The sequence below is a fragment of the Trachypithecus francoisi genome, unplaced genomic scaffold, assembly GCF_009764315.1.
Source record: "Trachypithecus francoisi isolate TF-2019V2 unplaced genomic scaffold, Tfra_2.0 Lachesis_group16, whole genome shotgun sequence".
In the NCBI taxonomy this organism is placed as follows: domain Eukaryota; kingdom Metazoa; phylum Chordata; class Mammalia; order Primates; family Cercopithecidae; genus Trachypithecus; species Trachypithecus francoisi.
The window spans coordinates 71,614,362-71,635,342 of NW_022681461.1; the positions used below are offsets into that span (position 1 = coordinate 71,614,362).

Below are 20,981 nucleotides of genomic sequence, written 5' to 3' on the forward strand. Positions count from 1 at the left end.
ATGAAAAAAAGAGGCTTAATTGACTCACAGTTCTGCAGGCTTAACAGGAAGCATGGCTGGGAGGCCTCAGGAAATTTACAATCATGGTGGAAGGCAAAGAGGAAGCAAGTTTCTTTTTCACAAGACAGCAGGAGAGAGAGAGCAAAGTGGGAGGTGCTACACACTTTTCAACAACCAGATCTCATGAGAAACAGCACTCAGGGGATGGGGCTAAACCATTAGAAACCACTCCCATGATGTAATCACATCCCACCAGAACCCACCTCCAACACATGGGGCTGAAAATTCCGTGTGAGATTTGGGTGGAGACACAGAGCCAAACCATTTCACACCTCCACTCCTGTTCTGGGTCTTCTGCCTCAAGGTTACTCAAATGCATCCTCTCATTTCCTTGCTTGCAGCAGAAACAGCGTTTTTTTTTTTAATGAGTAGTTGAAGTTTTATTACAATCTTACCTACAATCGTCTAAACTGAGACTAGGAAGGTTTTACCCTAGTCTCAGTTTAGAAATTCACATTTGTTTGCTTGTATTATTTTAATTAATTATTATTTATTTATTTATTATTAATTTTAATAATTTTTGCTTGTATTATTTTAAATGGACACATAATGTACATATTTATGGGGAACTGTGTGATATTGAATGTTCCCAACACAAAGAAATGGTAAACGTTTGAGGTGGTGGAAATGAAATGTTCATGACCCTGATTTGATCATCACACATTGTACACAGGAACAGCAGGTTGTGTTATGCTCCTCATCTTTCTCGATTGGTTCAGATGCCCCTTCCAGGAGGCCTTCCCAGACTTCTGCAGAAGACAGCGTCTTCCCAAGGTGCTGGGCTCCCACAGCACTCAGTGCCTGTCATCATCCATCCTGGCACATGTGAGGCTCTTCCCACCAGGGACAGTGTCTTATCCAGTGCCCGGCCAGGGTTCAACTCAGGGCAGGCTTCAGAATGAATGAATGAAGAAATGACTAACAACCTAGCTGTTCCAAATACAGAAGCTTTATTGATGCAAATGAGGGAAAAAGCTGAGGTACACATGTCGGGTTGGAGGGGCAGGATGGCTCCCAAGTCTCTGTCCTGATCCAAGGCTGTGTCCTTCTAGGATTCCCCCTCCTCCTGTTTCTTCTCCTTCTCGTGCTGCCTCTCCCCCTCCTCCTGTTTCTTCTCCTTCTCGTGCTGCCTCTCCAGTGGCTCACACTTATCCTAGAAGGCAGCGGGCAGTTGGGGTGAGAGGGAAGCAGAGAGATAGGGAAAGGATGGGAGGTCTTCCAGGGAGAGGGCAGAATGAGCTCTGGCCTGTGGAACCAGTTCAACCAGGGCTCCAACCCTGGCACTGCCACTTCCAAGCTGGGTGATCTTTGGCAAGTCGTTTTCTGTCTCTGAGCCTCAGCTTATTTGCCTCTAAAATGGGAGCTCAGACCCTTAAGAACCACAGGCATTTACTGAGCACTTAGGACCTGCCGGGCCCTTATGCTGCAGCTCCTGAATTCCTCACCACCACTACTACTATGCAGATGATGTAAGTGAGGCTCAGGATGGCCGTGGGACCCATTCGAGGCTCCCTAGCCGGACAGTGCGGGAACCAGGCTGTGCATCAGGTGAGCTGACTGCAGTGGTTGTGTTCATATGTCCTCTCCCAGGATCCTGGGGCTGGGGCTGGGGCGCTAGTTCACACCACTGGTGGTCATCTCTGGTGGCAAATGGATGGAATTGTTTTTCTTTGAATAGTCATGAAAATACTGCATGTGTGTATTTTAAAAATGGGAACGAGCTCATCGGCGCTGTGACTTCACAGATATTAGGGCATGGGGCCACACCAAGGCAAGTCTTCCGAACACAGGTTTAAAGAAAAGTGTTAAGGAGCTCACAATACAGTAATTCTCATTTGGAGCAAAAATCGGGATGGTAACTGTGGCCATGCTGCAGTGTGGGTGACACTGAAAATCACAGTATCAATTCCCCACTGCACGGGTATTAAAAATGAGCAGGGAGTGGAGGTGAGAAGAAAGCCGGGGATTTGGGAGGCTTTTGTAGGAGGTAACTCCCCGCATTGCATCCCCTCCAGCTGTCAATCCCCCAAACCCTTGGCTCACGCTGTTCCCTCCTGTTAGCTTTGAGGTCCTCCCTGGTTTCACAGGGACTTCTCCCTCCTGGGCTCTCATCCACCACCCCTGGGCCTCGGTAGAGCTCAGCTGTCCCTACAGTGAGGCAGCTGCCTAAAAGCAGAAGATCTGTGTAGCTGTGCAGCCTTGCCTGACAGCTCTCCCGCTCTGGGCCTCTAGGGCGGCCCAAGTTGGGCCATGGACAAGGCGGGCACTGCCCAATCCCTTGCGTTTACCTTTTTCTGATCGGTGTACATGACGTCTGACCTGGGAATGCGCAAGCAGTCGAGAGCTTCGTAGAACTCACCCAGTTGCTCCTCGGTCGTCTCTGGCTTGTCAGCTGCAGGGGGAGCAAGGAGACTGACTGGGGACGTGATGGGGTCCTGGCGAGAGGCCAGGGAGGGCTGAGGTTCTGGGGGCCGAGCCCCAGGGGTGGGTGAATGGGGGGTGAGGCCTGAGTGGGGCATGAGCTTGGGGCTGCTAAGCATGCCTACCATAGACAGACACCCCCCAGTTCTTCTCATCGTTCACTTCGAAAGCCAGCATGAAGGTCTTCATGTCCCTGAGAATCAGCAGGTGAGCGAAATGCTCTTGGCCTCCCTCTGGAAGGGAAAAAGAGCCTCTGGGTGAGAACATGGGATGGCACAATGGTGCCCATCTTACAGGTGAGGTGTCTAGGTGTGTCCAGGACCACGCAGCCCATCAGTGAAGGCCTGGGGCTTCTTTGGGCCACCGTGTGCCCAGTCCATGCTGCATGCCCGGCTCCACGCCAAGCACTTTTTGTACATGGGATCTCAGGAGCCTCACACAGACCATGGCTGTCAGGGCCTTTCTCCCCATTTTACAGATGAGGAAAATGAGGCCCAGAGAGGAGGCTTGGGCTGCTAAATGGTGTCAGTTCAGCTCCATCAGCTCCCTGCTATGCGCCATCTCTGTGGTGATGCGGGACATAGTTGAAGGCACCACCTCTCCAATATACAGGCTTCCACCCTTGGTTTCCAAAGGATCTTAAAGAGGGCATGAGAGACAGGCAGGTCTGAAGCCAGCCTGGAGTTCCAATTCTAGTTCTAATTATAAGCTGTGTGACCTCTGGGAAACTATTTGAGGTCTCTGTTCTTCTGTTTCCTCATCTGATTCTGGTACTGTCCTGTTAGAGTTGTTTCTGAGCACGCTGTAAGAGCTCAAAAATGTTAGTGGTTATTTCTCTGTGCCCAAAGCCTCCAGGGCTCTATATCCAGCCCCCACCTTATGCTGGCCTGCCCTGTTCCCATGGTGAACCCTCCTGCCTGAGGACTGGCCCTCACCATATTTGGAGATGGTCCCATTTTCTCGCTGGACATTCAGGTAGCTGGAGTTATAGATGCACTGGTTCTGTCTAAAGCCAAACAGAAGGCAGGAGGAAAACAGGAAGATTATTGAGAAGTGGCCAATCGCCCATCACAGTCCAGTAGCAAGAGTCCGGTGGAGATTAAAGCTAGCCCTCCCGGTTCCACCCTCTTGGAAGGCCAAGGCCAGGAGGAGGGTCTTCCGGCCAAAAGCTGAGATGGGGGTGCGTTGGAATGGGGGCTCTCACCGGGTCTGGTACTCTCTGAGAAAGATCGTGTCCTCTGTCTTGTTGGGGGTAAAGTAAAAGAAGGCTGCTTGGATCTCGTGAACCGACTTATTGTACTCCTCATTTCGAAAGGCCGATGCAATATAAAACCACTTGCCAGAGATCTGGGGACAAGGTGGAAGCTGGTGATGGGGGCTTGATGCTGAATCTTTGACTGTCAACTGGGAAGAGACTCAGGCAGATCTCTCCCTGATTTTGCAAATGGGGAGATGAGGCCCCTGATGGGCAGTGGACATGCAGGAGCTCTCCCCGAGGATCAGTCATTGTCCCCCAGGCAGCCCCTCCAGCCCCAGCACAGAACCGTACTCTGTGAAGGACTCTGCAGTGAGGCTTCTGAGTTTGGAGGCAGTCAGAGGGGGCCTCCAGAGTCCCCTGGGCTGGTGAGAATTTCACCCAGGGACCCAGAAGAGAAAAGGGCAGAGCCAGGAGCGGGGGGCCGACCACAGCCAGCAGGGAAAGGGAAGCCCAGAGAAGGGAGGTAGCTGCCCATGTGCTCAGGGCAGGGCTAGCCCAGGCACTCACCCGGTCCAGGGTGGCATTGGTGATGGGCACCGGTACTAGGTTGGCACACAATGGAATCTGGGCTTCCAGCAGAGGTAGGAGGCTCAGGACTGTAAGAACCCAGGACAGCGCCATACTGAGATCAGGAGACACCTGGAGCCAGGCAGTGCTGGTGGCTGCAGGGTGTAGTCACCTTTATAATAAACTGTGGGCGGTCACCTGGAGCCCAGCAAAAGTTTGCTTTGTGTCTGTGACACAATCCCGCCAGCACTTGGGAAATGCCTTGCACAAAAACCTTCCGCCAAAGGCCAGCTGAGGGTACTGCCTCCAAACCCAGGTCTAATTTGAGTTCCTGACATGGAGAGGTTACAAAACCCTAGAGTATGGCTGCCCAAGGCCAAGGTGGGTGCGGGGCTGCAGCAACATTAGTAAACGTGTGAGTCCACAGATTTCCATGGAGAGGCCTCCCGCCAGTAATCTCACGTCTTCATTCAATTCCTATCCCTCTGAGTGCCAAGACTCATTTTGGTGCGACTCAGCCACAAACCTAATGGTGGAGCTACCTTTGAGAGTCCCCAGGCTGGCATGGGACGTGTGTTGTGGTGGGGAGAGTTGGGGTGAGGGATGCCGGGTGAAGTCAAACATGGCTTCAGTTCCACTGAGTGTGGCAACAGCTGTGTCAGAGCCAAAGTTCAGTGGGGCCCCAACCCAGCCCGGGACACAGGCACATTTCTGAAAAGGGACATGCAAGTCGAATGTCTATTTCCAGTAAATATACTACTCAACAGGAAATTATCTCCCTGTTTTCCCCCATTCCCTGCCATGTGAGCAGGCAGCTTGCTTCTCTTTCACCAATACGCCCCTGATCCTAGAGCAGTGCCCAGCACTTCAAGGACACTTGGTATATACTGTGGAATGGGTGATTCCATGGCCCATTTGCATTCCTACCTCATGGGTCAAGTCTTTATTTGTATGAATAAACACTTTCAGAAAGTATTCTTTTTTTTTTTTTTTTTTTTTTTTTTAATACAGAGTTTCACTCTTGCTCCCCAGGCTGTAGTTCGATGGCTTGATCTCGGCTCACTGCAACCTCTGCCTCCTGGGTTCAAGTGACTCTCCTGCCTCAGCCTCCTGAGTCACTTGTATTACTGGCACCCTCCACAACACCTAGCTAATCTTTTTTTGTTGTTGTTATTTTTAGTAGAGATGGGATTTGGCCATGTTGGCCAGGCTGGTCTTGAACTCCTAACCTCAGGTGATACACCCGCCTCGGCCTCCCAAAGTACTGGGATTACTCAGAAAGTATTTTTGTGGTGTGATTATAATTTTGCATTCTTATTCATTTCCTTCTGAATACTTCTTCGTATTTCAGTGTAGTTTGTAGTTAAAAGCTTAATGGGGCCAAGATGGCAGAATCACCTGAGGCCTGGAGTTCAAGACTAGCCTGGGCAACACAGTGAGACCGTATCTTTACACAAAAATATTTAAAAATTAGCCAGATCTGGTGCCATGTGCCTGCAAGCCCAGCTACTCTGGAGTCTGAGGCTGAAGGATTGCTTGAGCCCAGGAGTTCAAAGCTATAGTGAGCCGCGATTTTGCTGCTACAGTCCAGCCTGTATGACGGAGTAAGAGACCCTGTCTCAAAAATAAATAAATAAATAAAAGTGTAATGGATGCATAACTTTTCATTCACTTACTCTATTCTTTTTTGTTTTTGTTTTTGTTCTGAAATGGCATCTCACTCTGTCGCCCAGGCTGGAGTATAGTGGTGGGATCTTGGCTCACTGCAACCTCTGCCTCCTGGGCTCAAGAGATCCTCCCAGGCCAGGCACAGGAAGCGGAGCTTGCAGTGAGCTGAGATCCGGCCACTGCACTCCAGCCCGGGCAACAGAGCGAGACTCCGTCTCAAAAAAAAAAAAAAAAAAAGAGATCCTCCCAGCTCAGCCTCCTGAGTAGCTGGGACCACAGGTGCGTGCCACCACACCTGGCTAATGTTTTGTACTTTTGTAGAGATGGAGTCTCATCATGTTGCACAGGCTGGTCTCGAATTCCTGAGCTTAAGCGATCTGCCCACCTCGGCCTCCCAGAGTACTGGGATTACAGGCGTGAGCCACTGTGCCTGGCCCACTTACTATATTCTAACCTACTTAGTCATGTCCTTTATGTCTACGGCACTTTTTTTTTTTTTTCAGGTTCTCCAAGTTGGAGTGCAGTGGTATGAATCATAGCTCAACTGCAGCCTCAAACTCCTGGGCTTAAGCAATCCTCCCACCTCAGCCTCTGGAGTAGCTAGGACTACAGGCACGCACCACCACACTTGGCTAATTAAATTTAAAAAAATACTGTAGAGACAGAGTCTCGCTATGTTGCCCAGACTGGTCTTGAACTTCTGGCCTCAAGTGATCCTCCTGCCTCAGCCTCCCAAAGTGCTGGATGATAGGCGTGAGCCACCACTCCCAGCCTATCTAACAGTATTTCATATTGTCATTTTTTCCTCTGAAGATAAGTGTCAGAGAGCAACCAATTTCCCTTTTAAAATTACCATACTATCCAAGGGAAAGGAAACCATGTCCTATGCACAAAGTTTTACATAATAATGTTCACAACAGCATTGCTCAAAATAGCCAAAATTAGAAATAATCCAAGGGCGGGACGTCATGGCTCACGCCTGTAATCCCAGCACTTTGGGAGGCCGAGGTGGGTGGATCACGAGGTCAAGAGATTGAGACCAGCCTGGCCAACATGGAGAAACTCCATCTCTACTAAAAAGACAAAAATTAGCTGGGCGTGGGGGCACACACCTGTAGTCCCAGCTACTTGGGAGGCTGAGGCAGGAGAATCACTTGAACCTGGGAGGCAGAGGTTGCAGTGAGCCAAGATCGCGCCATTGCACACCAGCCTGGCGACAGAGCAAGACTCTGTCTAAAAAAGAAAGAAAGAAAGAAAGAAACAATCCAAATGCCCATCAACAGGAAAATGGTAAATAAAAATGTGGCATTTTCTTACAAAGGAATATTGCTTAACAATAAAAATAGTTAAACTACTGATACATATAACACCATGGATGAATCTCAAAAACACTATGCTGAACAAAAGAAGCCAGATATAAAGGAGCTTATATACTGTACCGTTCTGTTCTAGAACAGCCAAAACAAATCTATAATTTTAGAAATCAGATCAGTGGTTGCCAAGGGCAAAAGAGGGCAATTTGACTGCAAAGGGTATGAAAGAACACTGAAGTGGATGACAATGATCCAGGTTGTCATCGTGGTGGTCATTATACACGCACATATAGTTGTAAAAACTGCAAACCTAAAATGTGTGCATTTTCTTTTATTTATTCAACCTCAAGAAAGCCGATGTTTTAAAAACCCTCCTCTCAAACATGACAAATCCAAAAGCACTAAGGATTTTGAATGTCAATTTGGCAATGCACAAGTGAGTCTCCTTATCCCCATCCTCATCAGAACAGAAATGTTCCTTTTTTTTCCTTTCTTTTTTGTGCTTTTGCCAGCTTGGTTTATTTTTTGAATTTTCATTGCTCTAATTTGAGACTTGAAACAATGATTGGAGTTACCAAGAGGGAAGAGAGCAGGTGAGAGAGTGGGTGGATCAGGAAGCTGGAACGTCTGTGCAGCTGGAGCATGTGATATGTCAGAGTGGCCAGACTTTATGTTGAAGAAGTTGGCAGGAGACGGAGCCTGCAGGGCATGAAAGCCAGGCCAAGGGGTTCGCTAGACTTAGGAAGTGTTGGAGAGAAATGGAAAGATTTTAAAAGGGGTTGGAAAGACATAACCAGATTGGTTCTTTAGAAAGATCGATCTGTCTGAATGGGAAGAATGGGGAGGGCAAGGGTAGGAGAGTAAAACTGAGAAACCAGTTGGAGCTGATGCAGTGGTCCAGGAGTAAGAGGATGGGGACCAACTCCAGATACTATCTATCTATCACGCTCTCTCTCTCTCTCTCTCTCTCTTATCTATCTATATATCTATCTCTCTATGTATCTATCATCTATCTCTATCTATTATCTATCAATCTCTATCTATCATCTATCTATCTCTATATCTATCATCTATCTCTATCATCTATCTATCTATCATCTATCTATCTCTATCATCGATCTATCTATCTCTTTCATCTATCTATCTATTCTATCATCCATCTCTCGATCTATCATCTCTCTATCTCTATCATCTATCTATCTATATCATCTATCTATCTATTCTATCATCCATCTATCGATCTATCATCTATCTATCTATCTATCTATCTATCTATCTATCCATCTATCTATCTATCTAAGACAAGGTCTCGCTCTATCACCCAGGCTGGAGTGCAGTGGCACGATCTCAGTTCACTGCAGCCTCCGCCTCCCGAGTTCCAGCAGTTCTCCTATGCAGACTCCTGAGTAGCTGGGATTACAGGTGTCACCACCACACTTGGCTAATTTTTTTTTTTTTTTTTTTTTTTGCATTTTTGGTAGGGACAGGGTATCACCATGTTGGCCAGGCTGATCTTGAACTCCTGACCTCAAGTGATCCACCCGCCTCAACATTCCAAAGTGCTGGGATTACAGACGTAAGCCACCGCGCCCAGCCCAGATACCATGTATTTTGAGGAGAAGCTGAGCATTGTGTGGGGAGAGCACCACCATTAGACCTGGACTACTGAGGCCCAGGGATTTAGAGGGCCCCACATATCACACCCACCTGCACACCCACACACACACAGCAGTTTATTAAATAACAGATAAGCACCTCTGTCTTTTAGGATCTGGTGCCTGGTACTGGCACAGTGGGATCCATATCACTAGTCATTCTGTTTCACAACCAGCACTGTTCAGGTCCCAGGAAACAATCTCTACATGTGGCACTCGACTCTGAAAACAATAGGTCAAGTGTCCTCATGCTTCGCGGATGATGCCACCGCAGACATAGGAGACAGACACTGCTTCAACAGAGAATTTGAGCGAACTTGAACTTAGAGGTAAGAAAAAAGACAAATTAACATTTTAACTCTTCCCTTTCTGCATAAATGTCAACAAAAACTCTTGTTTTGCCAGAAACACTGAAAGTCTATTTTCTTGCAATGTGTGGTTAGAGAGAGCCTCCTGAGTTAGAAATAAACACTACTTGAAACAGTTGTACATGGTTGCTGAGAAACATTTGGCAATATTGCATCATTATTACTCCTAAATGTGTGTGTCTGATATTGCATCATTATTACTCCTAAATGTGTGGTGTCCACATACAGCCTGAATCTAGTTATTTTTATTTTTATTTTTTTGAGACAGGGTCTGGCTCTGTCACCCAAGGCTGGCGTGCAGTGGCACAATCTTGGCTCACTGCAACCTCCATCTCCTAGGTTCAAGCAATTCTCCTGCCTCAGACTCCCGAATAACTGGGATTACAGGCACCCACAAACACGCCTGGCTAATTTTTGTATTTTTAGTAGAGACGGGGTTTCATCATGTTGGCCACGCTCGTCTCAAACTCCTGACCTCAAATGATCCGCCCACCTCAACTTCCCAAAGTGTTGGGATTACAGGTGTGAGTCACTGCGTCCGGCCAATCGAATCTGGTTCTTGACATGGGCATTTAGAGGCTGCATGCTAGCCTCATGAATAATTTTTAGTTGTACAAATCTTTTGGATACAATGTAATTAATTAATTAAATTTCTAAAACTTAAATATAAGAATGGCAGTGTCATTTAAAATACTTTTGATTTATAACATTCAGGCATTTAGGCCAATGGTCTGGGGTCTCCATCTGCTCGAGCGTAGAAATTCCAGGTGCAGCCTGTGCAGGGGAAGGGTGAATAAGGAGATCTACTGCCTTCCAAAGCAGAGCTGAGAACTGTGAATGCAATGTAGAGGCGCTTCTGAGTGCCTCTCCTCTGCGGGAGTCAGTGGTCTTCAGCATCCTCACTGTCCCTCAGGCTGCCCCTTGGGGATCTCACTCTCCACCCGAGACTATCCAAGAAATTCCTCCAAGCTCATCCAGCACCTACCCTACCACAGTACAATTTTCTCCATCTCCTAACATTTCAGATATGCTTGAATGCCCCTAAAGACCAAGGCTTTAAGTAGTCCTTTCTCGCTTGTCTGGCCTTATCCTCCAACTGGCCCTGGCGAAATGTCAAGAGAATTTAGGCAGGAATAAAAGAGAGAAAAAAGGCCTCAGGGCAGGCAGTACAGGCTGGTGGTGAAACGCAAGTTGCTGAACTTCTCTGCGCCTCAGTATCTCTACCTGTAAAATGGGAATAATAGTGGTACCTACTTCACTGGGTTGTTATGAAGATTAAATTGGTACATAGTTGTAATGCTTGGTTTTTTAAAGTTTTTAAAATTTTTTGGTAGGGATGGGCGGTCTCACTATGTTTCTCAGGCTCGTCTCGAACTCCTGGGCTCAAGTGATCCTCCCACTTCAGCCCCCCAAAGTGCTGGGTTTACAGGCGTGAGCTACCACACCCATAAAATGCTTGTTAAATAAAAATAAATTTGCTTGTAAGGGTCTTCTGATTATAATAACTATCACCGTCAGTTTAACCATCCCCCAGACAAGCTGGGATGGGGAGGGAAGAAAGACTCCTGCATTGCATATATACTTCAGTGATTGCAAGCTACATCCCACTTTTAAAGATATCAAAACGTGAAAACATGTCCATCCTAGGCTCAAGAAAATAGGACATTCCCCCCATTATACAGATGAGGAAAGAAGTGGCCCAGAGAGGTGAGGCAGCGTGGGAAAGGTCACACAGCAGGTGAGCTGGAGGGCATCGGGGAAATGCACCTGTTCGAAACACTTCATTTCCTGAAAAAGACACATTCCACCTTTCTTCATTAAGGCCAGAGCCAAGGTCTGTGTAAGACCAACTTGTGACCTGCTTCCACATATACGTAGGCTGAACAAATTGTCCTCCTGGGGAACTTTGTGTCTGGTCTGGGGAAAGACCCCAAAAAGATTTTCTCAAGTTCAAATCCTGTTTTGTGATCTTGGGCAACTTAAGCAACCTCTTTGAACTTCAATTTCCTCATCTGAAAAGCCAGGATTACAACATGTGTCCCACAAGATTGTGCATGAGATGAAAACGCGAGATCACATGCACGAGATCGCACCTAGCATGCCACCTGGTGTGCCATCCGTGCACAAGAAGTTGTCGCCATTATTATTCTGAATGGTGCTATTCCTGGATGGAACCATATGAAACTGGGTTTTACAGGTCCAAAAGCAATTGGATATTATTCTATTTCATACAGGTCACTCTACTGTTATTGAACAATAGTCCTTTTTGTGGCTGGCAAGAAAGGCAGAGCATATCAGCCCCATTTTGCAGAGAGAGAAACTGAGGCCTAGAGAGAAAGAATGGGCCATGTCCCAGTCAGGAACTGGAATCTGCCTGCAAGCCTCTCCTTTTCTTGCTCTTCTTTTCTTCACTGTCTCAATCCTGGGCTGCTGGCCATCATAGGTTGTGACCATAGCTAGGGTTTGATTCATTGTGAACAGGGCAAACACAGGCTGGCCTGGGCTTTCCCCTGGAGCTGGCCCAGCCTGAAGTTCACCTGGCTGTTTGCTGACACTCAGTTGTGCAACAGGAGATTGGGAACTGCGGATACTGCCAGTTTAGGAAGAGTTTCCTTCTGTCCCCAATAGCCTCCTATCTGCCCCTACTGGGAATGAGCTGGCCCAGCTCCAGCATCCTCACTGGCCCTCCTGGGATTGGAGACCAGGCCGAGAGTCGTGAGCATTACAGTTCTAACATGGCTCCTCTTGCTTTCCCTCTCTGGCCCTTCTTGCTGGCTTTTTCAATCTCTACCCATGTCTTCCAGGCCTAGCAGATGCTGCTGATGCCCACAGAGCTCTGAGTGTAGTGCAGACCTCTCTCCTTTCCTCGCAGCGCAGGCAGCTGCCTCCTGGATGGCTCTGCTCCAGGGCCCCATGGCAGTCAAACCCAACTTGCCAACTCAGACCTCTGCTCATCTGTGCAAACCTGTGACTTGTCATGTTCCCAGCTCCATACCACAGGCCTCCTCACCCTTTCCTGTAGCATGGGACTACTTACCATTCCCAAATGCACAGGGCTACCTTTACCTCTGGGCCTTGGCAGGCACTGTTCCCTCTCCCCCAAGTACCCTTCCCCATCTGGCTCACTTCTATTACTCCTCGGCTTGAGGAGTGTGACAGTTAATTTTATGTATCACCTTGACTGGGCCACAGGGTGCCCAGATATTTGGCCAAACACTATTCGGGGTGTGTCTGTGAAGGTGTTTTTAGATGGGATTAACATTTGGGTAATCCCAGGGGTAGACTGAGTAAAGCAGATGGCCCTTCCCAATGTGGGTGGGCTTCATCCAATCAGTTGAAGGCCTGAATAGAACACACAGGTTGAGTACGAGTGAATTCCTTCTGCCTGACTGCCTTCAAGCAGGGACAGGTTTTTTCCCGGCCTTTGGACTCAAACTGAACCATCAGGTTTTCCTGGGTCTCAAGGCTGCCAGGAGCCAATCTTAAGGTTTGTCAGCTTCCATAATTGCATGAGCCAATTTTGTATAATAAATCCCTTAATATAGCCTATTGGTTCTGTTTCTCTGGAGAGCCCTAATACAGGGGGTCACTTCCCAGGCACATGGCCTCCCCATCTCCAAGCCCCTAATCACACATAGCCCAACCCCTCCAGCTGCATCCACAGGACTCAGAGCTACTCAGACATGCTGCCAGATCCATGCCTGTACCTCCAGTGCCCACACACAACTGGGCATGGGGAAGGTGCTCTACAAACTCATGTGGAGGAAATAAAGATAAGAGTTCCTGAAGGCAATTGTTTTACAAGTTTGAGTACTGAAAGTACTCCATAGCTGCAGCAGAGAACAAGGTGTGTTCCTTGCTCTCACAGAGCTTGCTATTTATTTATTTACTTATTTAGAGACAGAGTCTCACTCTGTTGCCCAGGCTGGAGTGCAAAGGCACAATCTCGGCTCACTGCAACCTGTGCCTCCCAGATTCAAGCAATTCTCCTGCCTCAGCTTCCTGAGTAGCTGGGATTACAGGCACACGCTGTCATGTCCGGCTAATGTTTTGTATTTTAGTAGAGACAGGATTTCACCGTGTTGCCCAGACTAGTCTCAAACTCTTGAGCTCAGACAATCCACCCGCCTTAGCCTCCCAAAGTGCCGGGATTACAGGCATCAGCCACCGTGCCTGGCCTCTCACAGTGCGTTCTATGGGGGAAAACAGACATTGCAGTGACAACTTTACCATCTACAAAATGGGAAGCATTCTTGAACAGCTAGGGGTGACAATGTATGCCAGACCTCAGGAATGGGCCATTCTGGCTCGACTCTATTTCTGATTGTCAGGCAAAGAAATAAAAAGAACATTCGTATTGCCCCCGCTTCCCAAGTTTTTGAAGCCATTTTCCAGCCTTAGGAAGCAGTGTAGTACAGTGGTTCTTGGGACTTCAGCATGCACCAGAATCTACAGGGGGCTTGTGAAAAACAGATTGCTGATCCCATCCTTGGAAGTTGTGATTCAGTAGGTGTGGGGTGAGGCCAAGAATTTGCATTTCAAAGGAGCTCTCAGGTCTGTTAGCTCTAGGGTCTGAGGCATGTAACAGTGCTGTTAGCAGTCATGGGTTTGAATTACAGCTTTGCCTTTCTCCTTTTTTTTTTTTTTTTTTTGAGATGGAGTCTGGCTCCCTTCCCCAGGCTGGATGCAATGGCACGTTCTGGGCTCACTGCAATCTCTGCCTCCCAGGTTCAAGCGATTCTCCTGTTTCAGCCCCTCAAGTAACTGAGACTACAGGTGTGTGCCACTACGACTGGCTAATTTTTGCATTTTTTTTTTTTTTAGTAGAGACAGGGTTTCACCATGTTAGGCAGGCTGATCTCAAGTTCCTGACCTCAGGTGATCCACCCACCTCCAACTCCCAAAGTGCTGGGATTACAGGCATGAGCCACTGCTCCTGGCCTGAATCACAGCTTTGCCTTGGCCTCACCTGTGATCACGGGCCCTTCCTTGGGCTTCGGTTGCCCTCTATGTAAAATGGGAGGGTGGGCACCAGGCCAAGATACTCAGATATGTATACATTTCAGATAAACAACAAATAAAAATGATTTTTAGCATAAGCATATCCTCAAAATTGCATGGAGCATACTTGTACTAAAAAGTAGCCATTGTTTATCTGAAATTCAAATTCATCTGGGCATCCTATATTTTTATTTTTTAAGTCTGGCAACCCCATCTCCCAGACTCACACCCACTGACTTCTTCAGTGGCAGGTACTATTGTGACCTCTCAAGAATATGACAGGCAGGGATCACTCCTTTTGAAGCATTATTCACAATAGCAAAGGTAGAAACAGCCCAAATGTCCACCAATTTGGCTCAAATGTCCATCAGCTTATGAGTAGGTAAACAAAACGTGGTTTATCCATACAGTGCAGTATATTCAACCATAAAAAGAATGAAGTACTGATACACGTTATGACACAGATGAATCTTGAAAACATCAAGCTGAGTGAAAGAGGCCGAGGTCACAAAAGGCCACATACTGTATGATTCCACTTATATTAGGCTGGTGCCAAAGTCATTGCGGTTTTTGCCATTTAGAAGTAATGACAAAAAACTGCAATGCCTTTGGCACCAATGTAATATAAAATGTCTGGAGCAGGAAGAGCCATGGACACAGAAAGCAGGCTGGTGGCTTTCCAGGGGTTGGGGGAGGGTGTGACTGCTAAAATTGGTACAGGTTTCCTTTAGGGGTGAAGAAAATAACACGAAATTAGATCATGGTGACGTTGCACACCATTGTGAATGTACCGTCAGGAGTGGCAAATTTTATGTTACGTGTAATTAACCACAATCATAATAAAAACCAATTGCTCATGTTAACCTCAATGTACCTCCTCCCTGTGTGTTAGGAGTTGAATTGTGTCCCCTCAAAAGATATGTTGACGTCCTAGCCCCCTGCACCAGTGAATGTGACCTCATTTGGAGATAAGGCCTTTGCAGATGAAAGTAAGTTAAGGTGGGATCATGAGGGTGGGCTCTAATCCAATATGACTGGGGTCCTCATAAAGAGAAGATGGAGCAGAGAGACACATCAGAACACACGTGACCACAGAGGCACAGACCAAAGTACTGCAGCTAAAAACCAAGGAATGACTGGGGCTACCAGAAGCGGGAAGAGACAAGGAAAGATCCTCCCCTTGAGGCTTTGGAGGGAGCATGGCCCTGCCAGCACTTGCTTTTGTGAATTTCTGGCCTCCAGAACTGCGAGAGAGACTGTTCTGTGTTGTTTGAAGCCACCAAGTTTGTGGTATTGGTTACAGCATAAGGAGGGCATCCTCTGAGCATCTCCTCCCAGTCCCTGTCCCAGCCCAGCCAGAAACCTCCCCCGAGCTTTGAGAAGCAGCACAGGACCACAGGTGTGTCATTCCATTGCCTCAGTTTTAAATATTTATTTAAAATCCAGAGGGAAAAAGGAGAAACGGAACCCATTGGGGTTTTAATACACTGACATGTGGACAGACGTAAACGAGGACAGCAGGAAAACCCAAGAATGAGACAGAGGCCAGTGGATTCTGGCGGCAGGAGGGATCCGAGCGCTGAGATGAGGCCCGAGCTGCTACAAACATGCACTTCCACGCAGAACGTCCAGGCTGGGGCGGGGGGGGGAAGATACAGAAGGGGGGATGGGAGAGGGGACGGGCCAGAGTGAGGTATTAAATAATAAAAATCAAATCCAATTCCCAAAGAGACACAACTTTAGGAGAGAAATACACAAACAGAGCCTTTCACATACATTTTCCCCTTCTATAAAAATAATTCCATGGTTAAATAACCTCAATTCCAAGGTTAAAATAACCTCAAAATCCAATTCAATCGCCGACTTGTTCGCTGATGTAGCACAATTCAGAGGACGCTGAATGTCACTATGGTGTCAAACTCCGAGATTCCCATTATTATTCTGTCTCCTTGACCCAAATTTACACTTGGAGCTAATGACAATGGGTTTCTACAGAATTTAATGACAATGAAAACGCAGGAACGATGATTGCATCTTGCAAGGACAGGCTCCTGGAAGTGAGGGCCTTGGAAGAGGTGATGCGGCTTCCTGAGACGGCTCCATGTTGATGCTTCACCTCCAAGGCTAGCCCTGACCCAGCGCCGCTTTTGTGATTGGTTTCTTCACGGTCAAGTCTTCACCCAAGACCTCTCCAGGGCACGCCTTCCAAGGCCAGCCTCACCTCCCTCCAGGACCGCGAAGGGCCAAGCCAACATGCTTCACACCCAGGCCTCCCTGCTGCCTTAAAAGGACAGACATTTCAAAGTCCATAAGTTATAAGGTAAATCCCTCTACTTCTGGTTTCTGGTAGGGTTTTTTGTTTTGTTTTGTTTTTGCTTTTTTTTTTTTCCTTTTTTCTTTTCTTTTTTCCTCCTTAGCAGATTACCTGATGAGCACAAGGGCGATGCTAAGAAAATTCAAAAATTCCCCAAACTTTGTCATTGGGAGGAGAGAGAAAGATGCGGATGATACGCTACATCCAAAAGTTTCTTCAAAGTCTGTGGCAAAATAATGGTAGCACCTTCAGAATCTTAAATAGGGTTGTTTTTTTTTTCTTCCTTAAAAAAAATCACATACACTATGAGAGACAATTGCGAGCACCAGCGATTTCACAGTGGGAGGTAGCAAACATGGGCACCCCCAGCCCGAGGATCTCGCCGCTTCCCACGCCTGGCTGCTCCTTCCCATGCTCTCACTTCTTTCCCGGGTGAAAAAAAAAATAGTAACGCACCTTCTTTTTGTTTGTTTAAATAATATATATATATACTTCTGTCTTTCCTTTTCTCCTTTTTTCATGTCTCCTTTCTAATATTGCACATCAATAGCTCCCTAGCAGGGACCAGCTGACGAGATGCCCCCTTCCCTCAAGTTGGCTTGAATGTGGGGCTCTTTGGGCAGGAAGCTGGGGAGGGAAGGGGGTGGCCGCAGAGCTGAGAGGCCATGGGGCTCAGGCGGGTTGCAGGTCCAGCTTGCTCTGGCTGGCTCTTTGGTTGGTCTTTGGGGCTAAGCTGGGATCCATTGTTCCCAAGGATACCCTATCCCCTCCTACCCCCACCCACTTCTACCGGGCAGACAACAGCTGGGGTCTGCCCAAGGACCCTTGGGCAGGGGAGCTGCCTCTCCTGGAGCTATCTGCCCCTCAGTACCCTCCCCTTGCCTCTTCCTATTCCCTCCTCCATGAGGCCTAGAGGGGCCAAGAGGTCAGAGGTCAGAGGAAGCACGCAGGTCCAACTTCCAGGCGGTACTGCTTCCCTGATGAGGCAGGAGGGAGGTTGTCCACACTGACGATGGGCAGCTGTTGGGGGTCTTGGGTCCGGAAGGTGAAGAGTGTCTGATGCCAGCGGCCATCTTGGACCTGAAAGCGGAAGGAAAAGTGCACACGTACATCCATTGTGGTTCTCATCGTACATCATGAACATTTTCCCTTCCATCTTTCCTCACAATTTTTAATGGCTATACCATATTTCACTGTAGCAATGACCTATATGGCACATTTAGATTGCTTCTACTTTTTTTATTCTTATAAGTAACGCTGTCATGAACATCACTGTAACTAAACCTTCGTGCACATTCTTAATTATTTCCCTAGAACAAATTCCAGAAGTATTGTTTTAAAATTGCTAGACCAAAAAACAAGTACATCTCATATATATATAAATTTATTTCTTCAATAAGTTTTTGGGGAACAGGTGGTGTTTGGTTACACGAATAAGGTCTTTAGTGTACACGGTATCCAATGTGCAGTCTTTTATCCCTCACCCCTCTCCCACCCTTTTCCCCAAGTCCCCAAATTCTGTTGTACCATTCTTATGCCTTTGTGTCTTCATAGCTTAGCTCTCCCCAAAATAAGTACATTTCTAAGGTTTTGGATATATATTAGAGCTGCTATCCAGAAAGCCTCTACCAATTTATTTTTTTTCCAATAGCTTCAGGCAAGATTGTTGGTTTCCCCACATCCTCATGAACACTGTGTAGTATTCTTAGTTTTGTTTAGTCCTATAAAACTGATTTTTGTCTCCTCTCAACTTTCTGTCTTCCCTTCCCCTGACAACCCACCCTGTTCAGGGCATATGACAAATGACCAAAACATACATTGAGAAGAAATTAGCCTGACTAGGGTGGGAGCAGGGAGAAGAAATATATCTTCTTTGAAAGAGCCTTGCAAGTAAGCACAACATCTACCAGCCCGAAGAATTTTTACCAGCCCAGACCTCCCCTCAGAGCTTCCCAGAGAGGAAAGTGAATAAAAACGGTTTTAGAAAACTGTTATATTACACAAAGATAAAATTATATCTATCACATTAATATATCATAGTATAAAATGTTAGATATAATCTTATAATAGAAACACATTTTTCCAAACAGGTGTTTTTCCAGTTGTCCCCACATGAGAGGTCTAGGAGGGGCTCTCAGAGTTACCTTGCAGCCATCGATGGACACCTCGGGCCGGAACTGACCCCCAGCTTCAAAAATCTGTCCGTTCCAGGCCCGGAAGCGCACGGCCTGCTTGGCTGGGGTCTGCCCTGTGCCCTCCTGCCACACTGTCATGTTAAGGCAGTGGATGGTGATATGCTGGGTCACCTCAGAGCTTAGCAGGTGCAGGAAATTCATCTGGACCCGGCTGATGGCAAACTCGACCTGTAGAGAAGCAACGGCAGTGAGCAGCTCAGACGGCCCGCCCCCCACAACACACACACCAAGAGTTCCCTGCTTCTCTAACAAGGGAACAGGGATAGGCCCCTTCCGGGCAAGCATTTCCTGATATGCTCCCAGACGTGTGCCTCCTTGATAGACAGGGAAACTAAGGTCTGCGTGAGCTGGTCTCACAGGTTCTTGGCTGTGTAAGCGGGAAGGGCCTGCCTGAGTCCAGAGCCAGAGCTTCAAAGGTCTTGATGTCATCTGATCCGCTCCCCTACTGTATCGGGGGTCTTTGGGCTGAGCCAGGATCCAGGGGCTCAGTGAGGGAGAGGGTTTTGACCAAGGCTGAGAGGCTCACGGAGTGCAGAGGAAATAAGAGGTGCTTTCTAGACCCTTCCTAAGTCCCAAGACCCCTGTGAGGTAGGGTGGGGTGCTGCCGGAAATGGCAGACCTGAGAACAAACAACAGGGCAGGATTTATGGCTTCAGGGCTTTCCCACACAGAGCCAGGGTCTCTCACTGCCATTGTTTCTAATGGGGAAGGTGACCCAGTCGGGCATTCATGCTGCCAACCAGGCGCCAACTCCAGCCTCACCCCTCTGCTAGGCAGGTTTGCCGTGTGACCCCAAAACCTTCAAGTCACCAGGGAAGAGAGCCTGTGGAGGTCACCAAGTCCCTGCTGGACAGTGAGCTCTGGCCGAAGGGGCAGTTTCGAGTCTGACTTCCCTGTCCTGGCTGAGGGTCTGGCACATGACAGGGACCCAGCAAAGACCTGGCAACTGGCTGGCTGCCTCTCCTAGAGATTCTCAAACTGCCAGTCTGACCCAGTCAGCACAAGCCATCTCCCAGGGGGTGTGGCTGATGAAATGGGAGGATTCCTTTCCCCTGAAGCCAGAGCAGCTTCTCACTGTGGCATAAATTGCCCCCAAATTCAGAAGGCTTAGTGGAACTACAGACCCACAATCCACTGAGGACCCCTGCGCAAGGGAGCTGTCAGGTCCCATGTGCCACCTGCCTTGGTGTGCTGTTCAGTGACCCTCCACCACCTAAAATGCTCAGCCCAGAAACAGGCACGTGGCACGCAGGCACTGAACATGAGTTAAGTATTTGCATACACAATTCATGCAACACGCTTCAGCTGAACATCACGCTAGTTTTCTCTTTTATTTCACGCTGATGATTCATGGTTCCCCAAGCCAGGCCAGCTTGGCCAACTGCTCTGCTTTAGATATCAGGCAGAAGATTCTATTTGAAGAAAGAATCATCAGCATCATATGACTCGAAAGGGTTTGGAAACCACAGATTAGTCTGACTCACTCCCAATTTATAGATAAGGAAACTGAGTCTCGGAAGGAGGAGAAAACTTTCCCAAGGGCATGCAGTAAGACAGGCACAGCTCGGAACAGAACCTGGGTTGGTTGTGGCCAGGGCAGGCTGGGGATAGAGAGAGACAGCCTGAGGGGCAGTGCGAGAGCTGATGGGTACCTTGGAGGCCGTGATGGGTTTGAGACACGTCTGTCCACCATGCGTGAAGTTGCAGGAGACTTCGATGGTGTCGGATGAGCAGCCAAGGTTTGGATCCACCCAGTAGGTACCTGCAGTGTGGGATGGAGGTGATGCACGTATCTGGGGATGAGCCCAGACCTTGGTTCTGCAGATGGACCCTGCATCTTGTGACCTGCCGAGCCCCAGGTGAGCATGAAGTCAGGGTGAGTGGGCAGAAAAGGGATTCCTCCAACCAAGAGATCGAAGGAAACCTTCTGGGCAGAGCTCAGAGCTGGCAGAGCCCCAAGAGGGGGGTCATAGGGCTAAGTACTTGCCTATGTTGCTACTGGGAGGTAACCATTTTACAGAGGAGACAACTGACATTGAGAGACGCTAGGCCACTTGCACAAGGGACTGGGGATCATCTAGTGGAATGGATTCTTCAGGCCTAGGGCTCCTCCTAGGGCCGGCCAGGGGAGGGTAGGAGTCAGGGCTCCCACCCCATCGGGCAGCGCTGCTGTTCACATCTGGCTTCCCCACTGGCCTTCTCAGGAAGCCAAAGGCTTTGC

General features: G+C 48.0%; 2 protein-coding genes across 6 annotated transcripts in view; both read right to left on the bottom strand.

Annotated features, from left to right (window-relative positions):
* Positions 1-989: 989 nt before the first annotated feature.
* On the bottom strand, positions 990-4,565 carry ORM1 (orosomucoid 1). The gene is made up of 6 exons (XM_033237701.1): positions 4,247-4,565; positions 3,686-3,828; positions 3,417-3,487; positions 2,607-2,714; positions 2,349-2,452; positions 990-1,213 (listed from the first exon to the last, which is right to left on the bottom strand). Exons 1-6 carry the CDS (start codon positions 4,358-4,360, stop codon positions 1,109-1,111), a joined length of 645 nt encoding a protein of 214 aa, XP_033093592.1. The 5' UTR covers positions 4,361-4,565; the 3' UTR covers positions 990-1,108.
* An 11,088-nt stretch (positions 4,566-15,653) lies between these two features.
* COL27A1 (collagen type XXVII alpha 1 chain) overlaps positions 15,654-20,981 on the bottom strand; it is a 157,941-nt gene continuing 152,613 nt past the window's right edge. For all 5 annotated transcript variants that reach the window (XM_033237698.1, XM_033237699.1, XM_033237700.1 and 2 more), the window contains 3 exons: positions 20,413-20,522; positions 18,710-18,928; positions 15,654-17,645 (listed from right to left, as the gene is read on the bottom strand). In XM_033237698.1, the coding sequence (XP_033093589.1) occupies positions 17,499-17,645; positions 18,710-18,928; positions 20,413-20,522 (476 nt within the window). In that variant the 3' untranslated portion in view covers positions 15,654-17,498. The remainder of the gene's footprint in view (positions 17,646-18,709; positions 18,929-20,412; positions 20,523-20,981) is intronic.

What these genes read in the sequence shown, in the direction of transcription:
- ORM1 (XM_033237701.1), bottom strand. Translation starts at nt 4,360, where the DNA reads ATGGCGCTGTCCTGGGTTCTTACAGTCCTGAGCCTCCTACCTCTGCTG. An exon ending in CCAATGCCACCCTGGACCGG is followed by an intron (nt 3,829 to 4,246) that starts GTGAGTGCCTGG and finishes CCTTGTCCCCAG; the next exon opens with ATCTCTGGCAAGTGGTTTTA. An exon ending in CTCAGAGAGTACCAGACCCG is followed by an intron (nt 3,488 to 3,685) that starts GTGAGAGCCCCC and finishes GTTTGGCTTTAG; the next exon opens with ACAGAACCAGTGCATCTATA.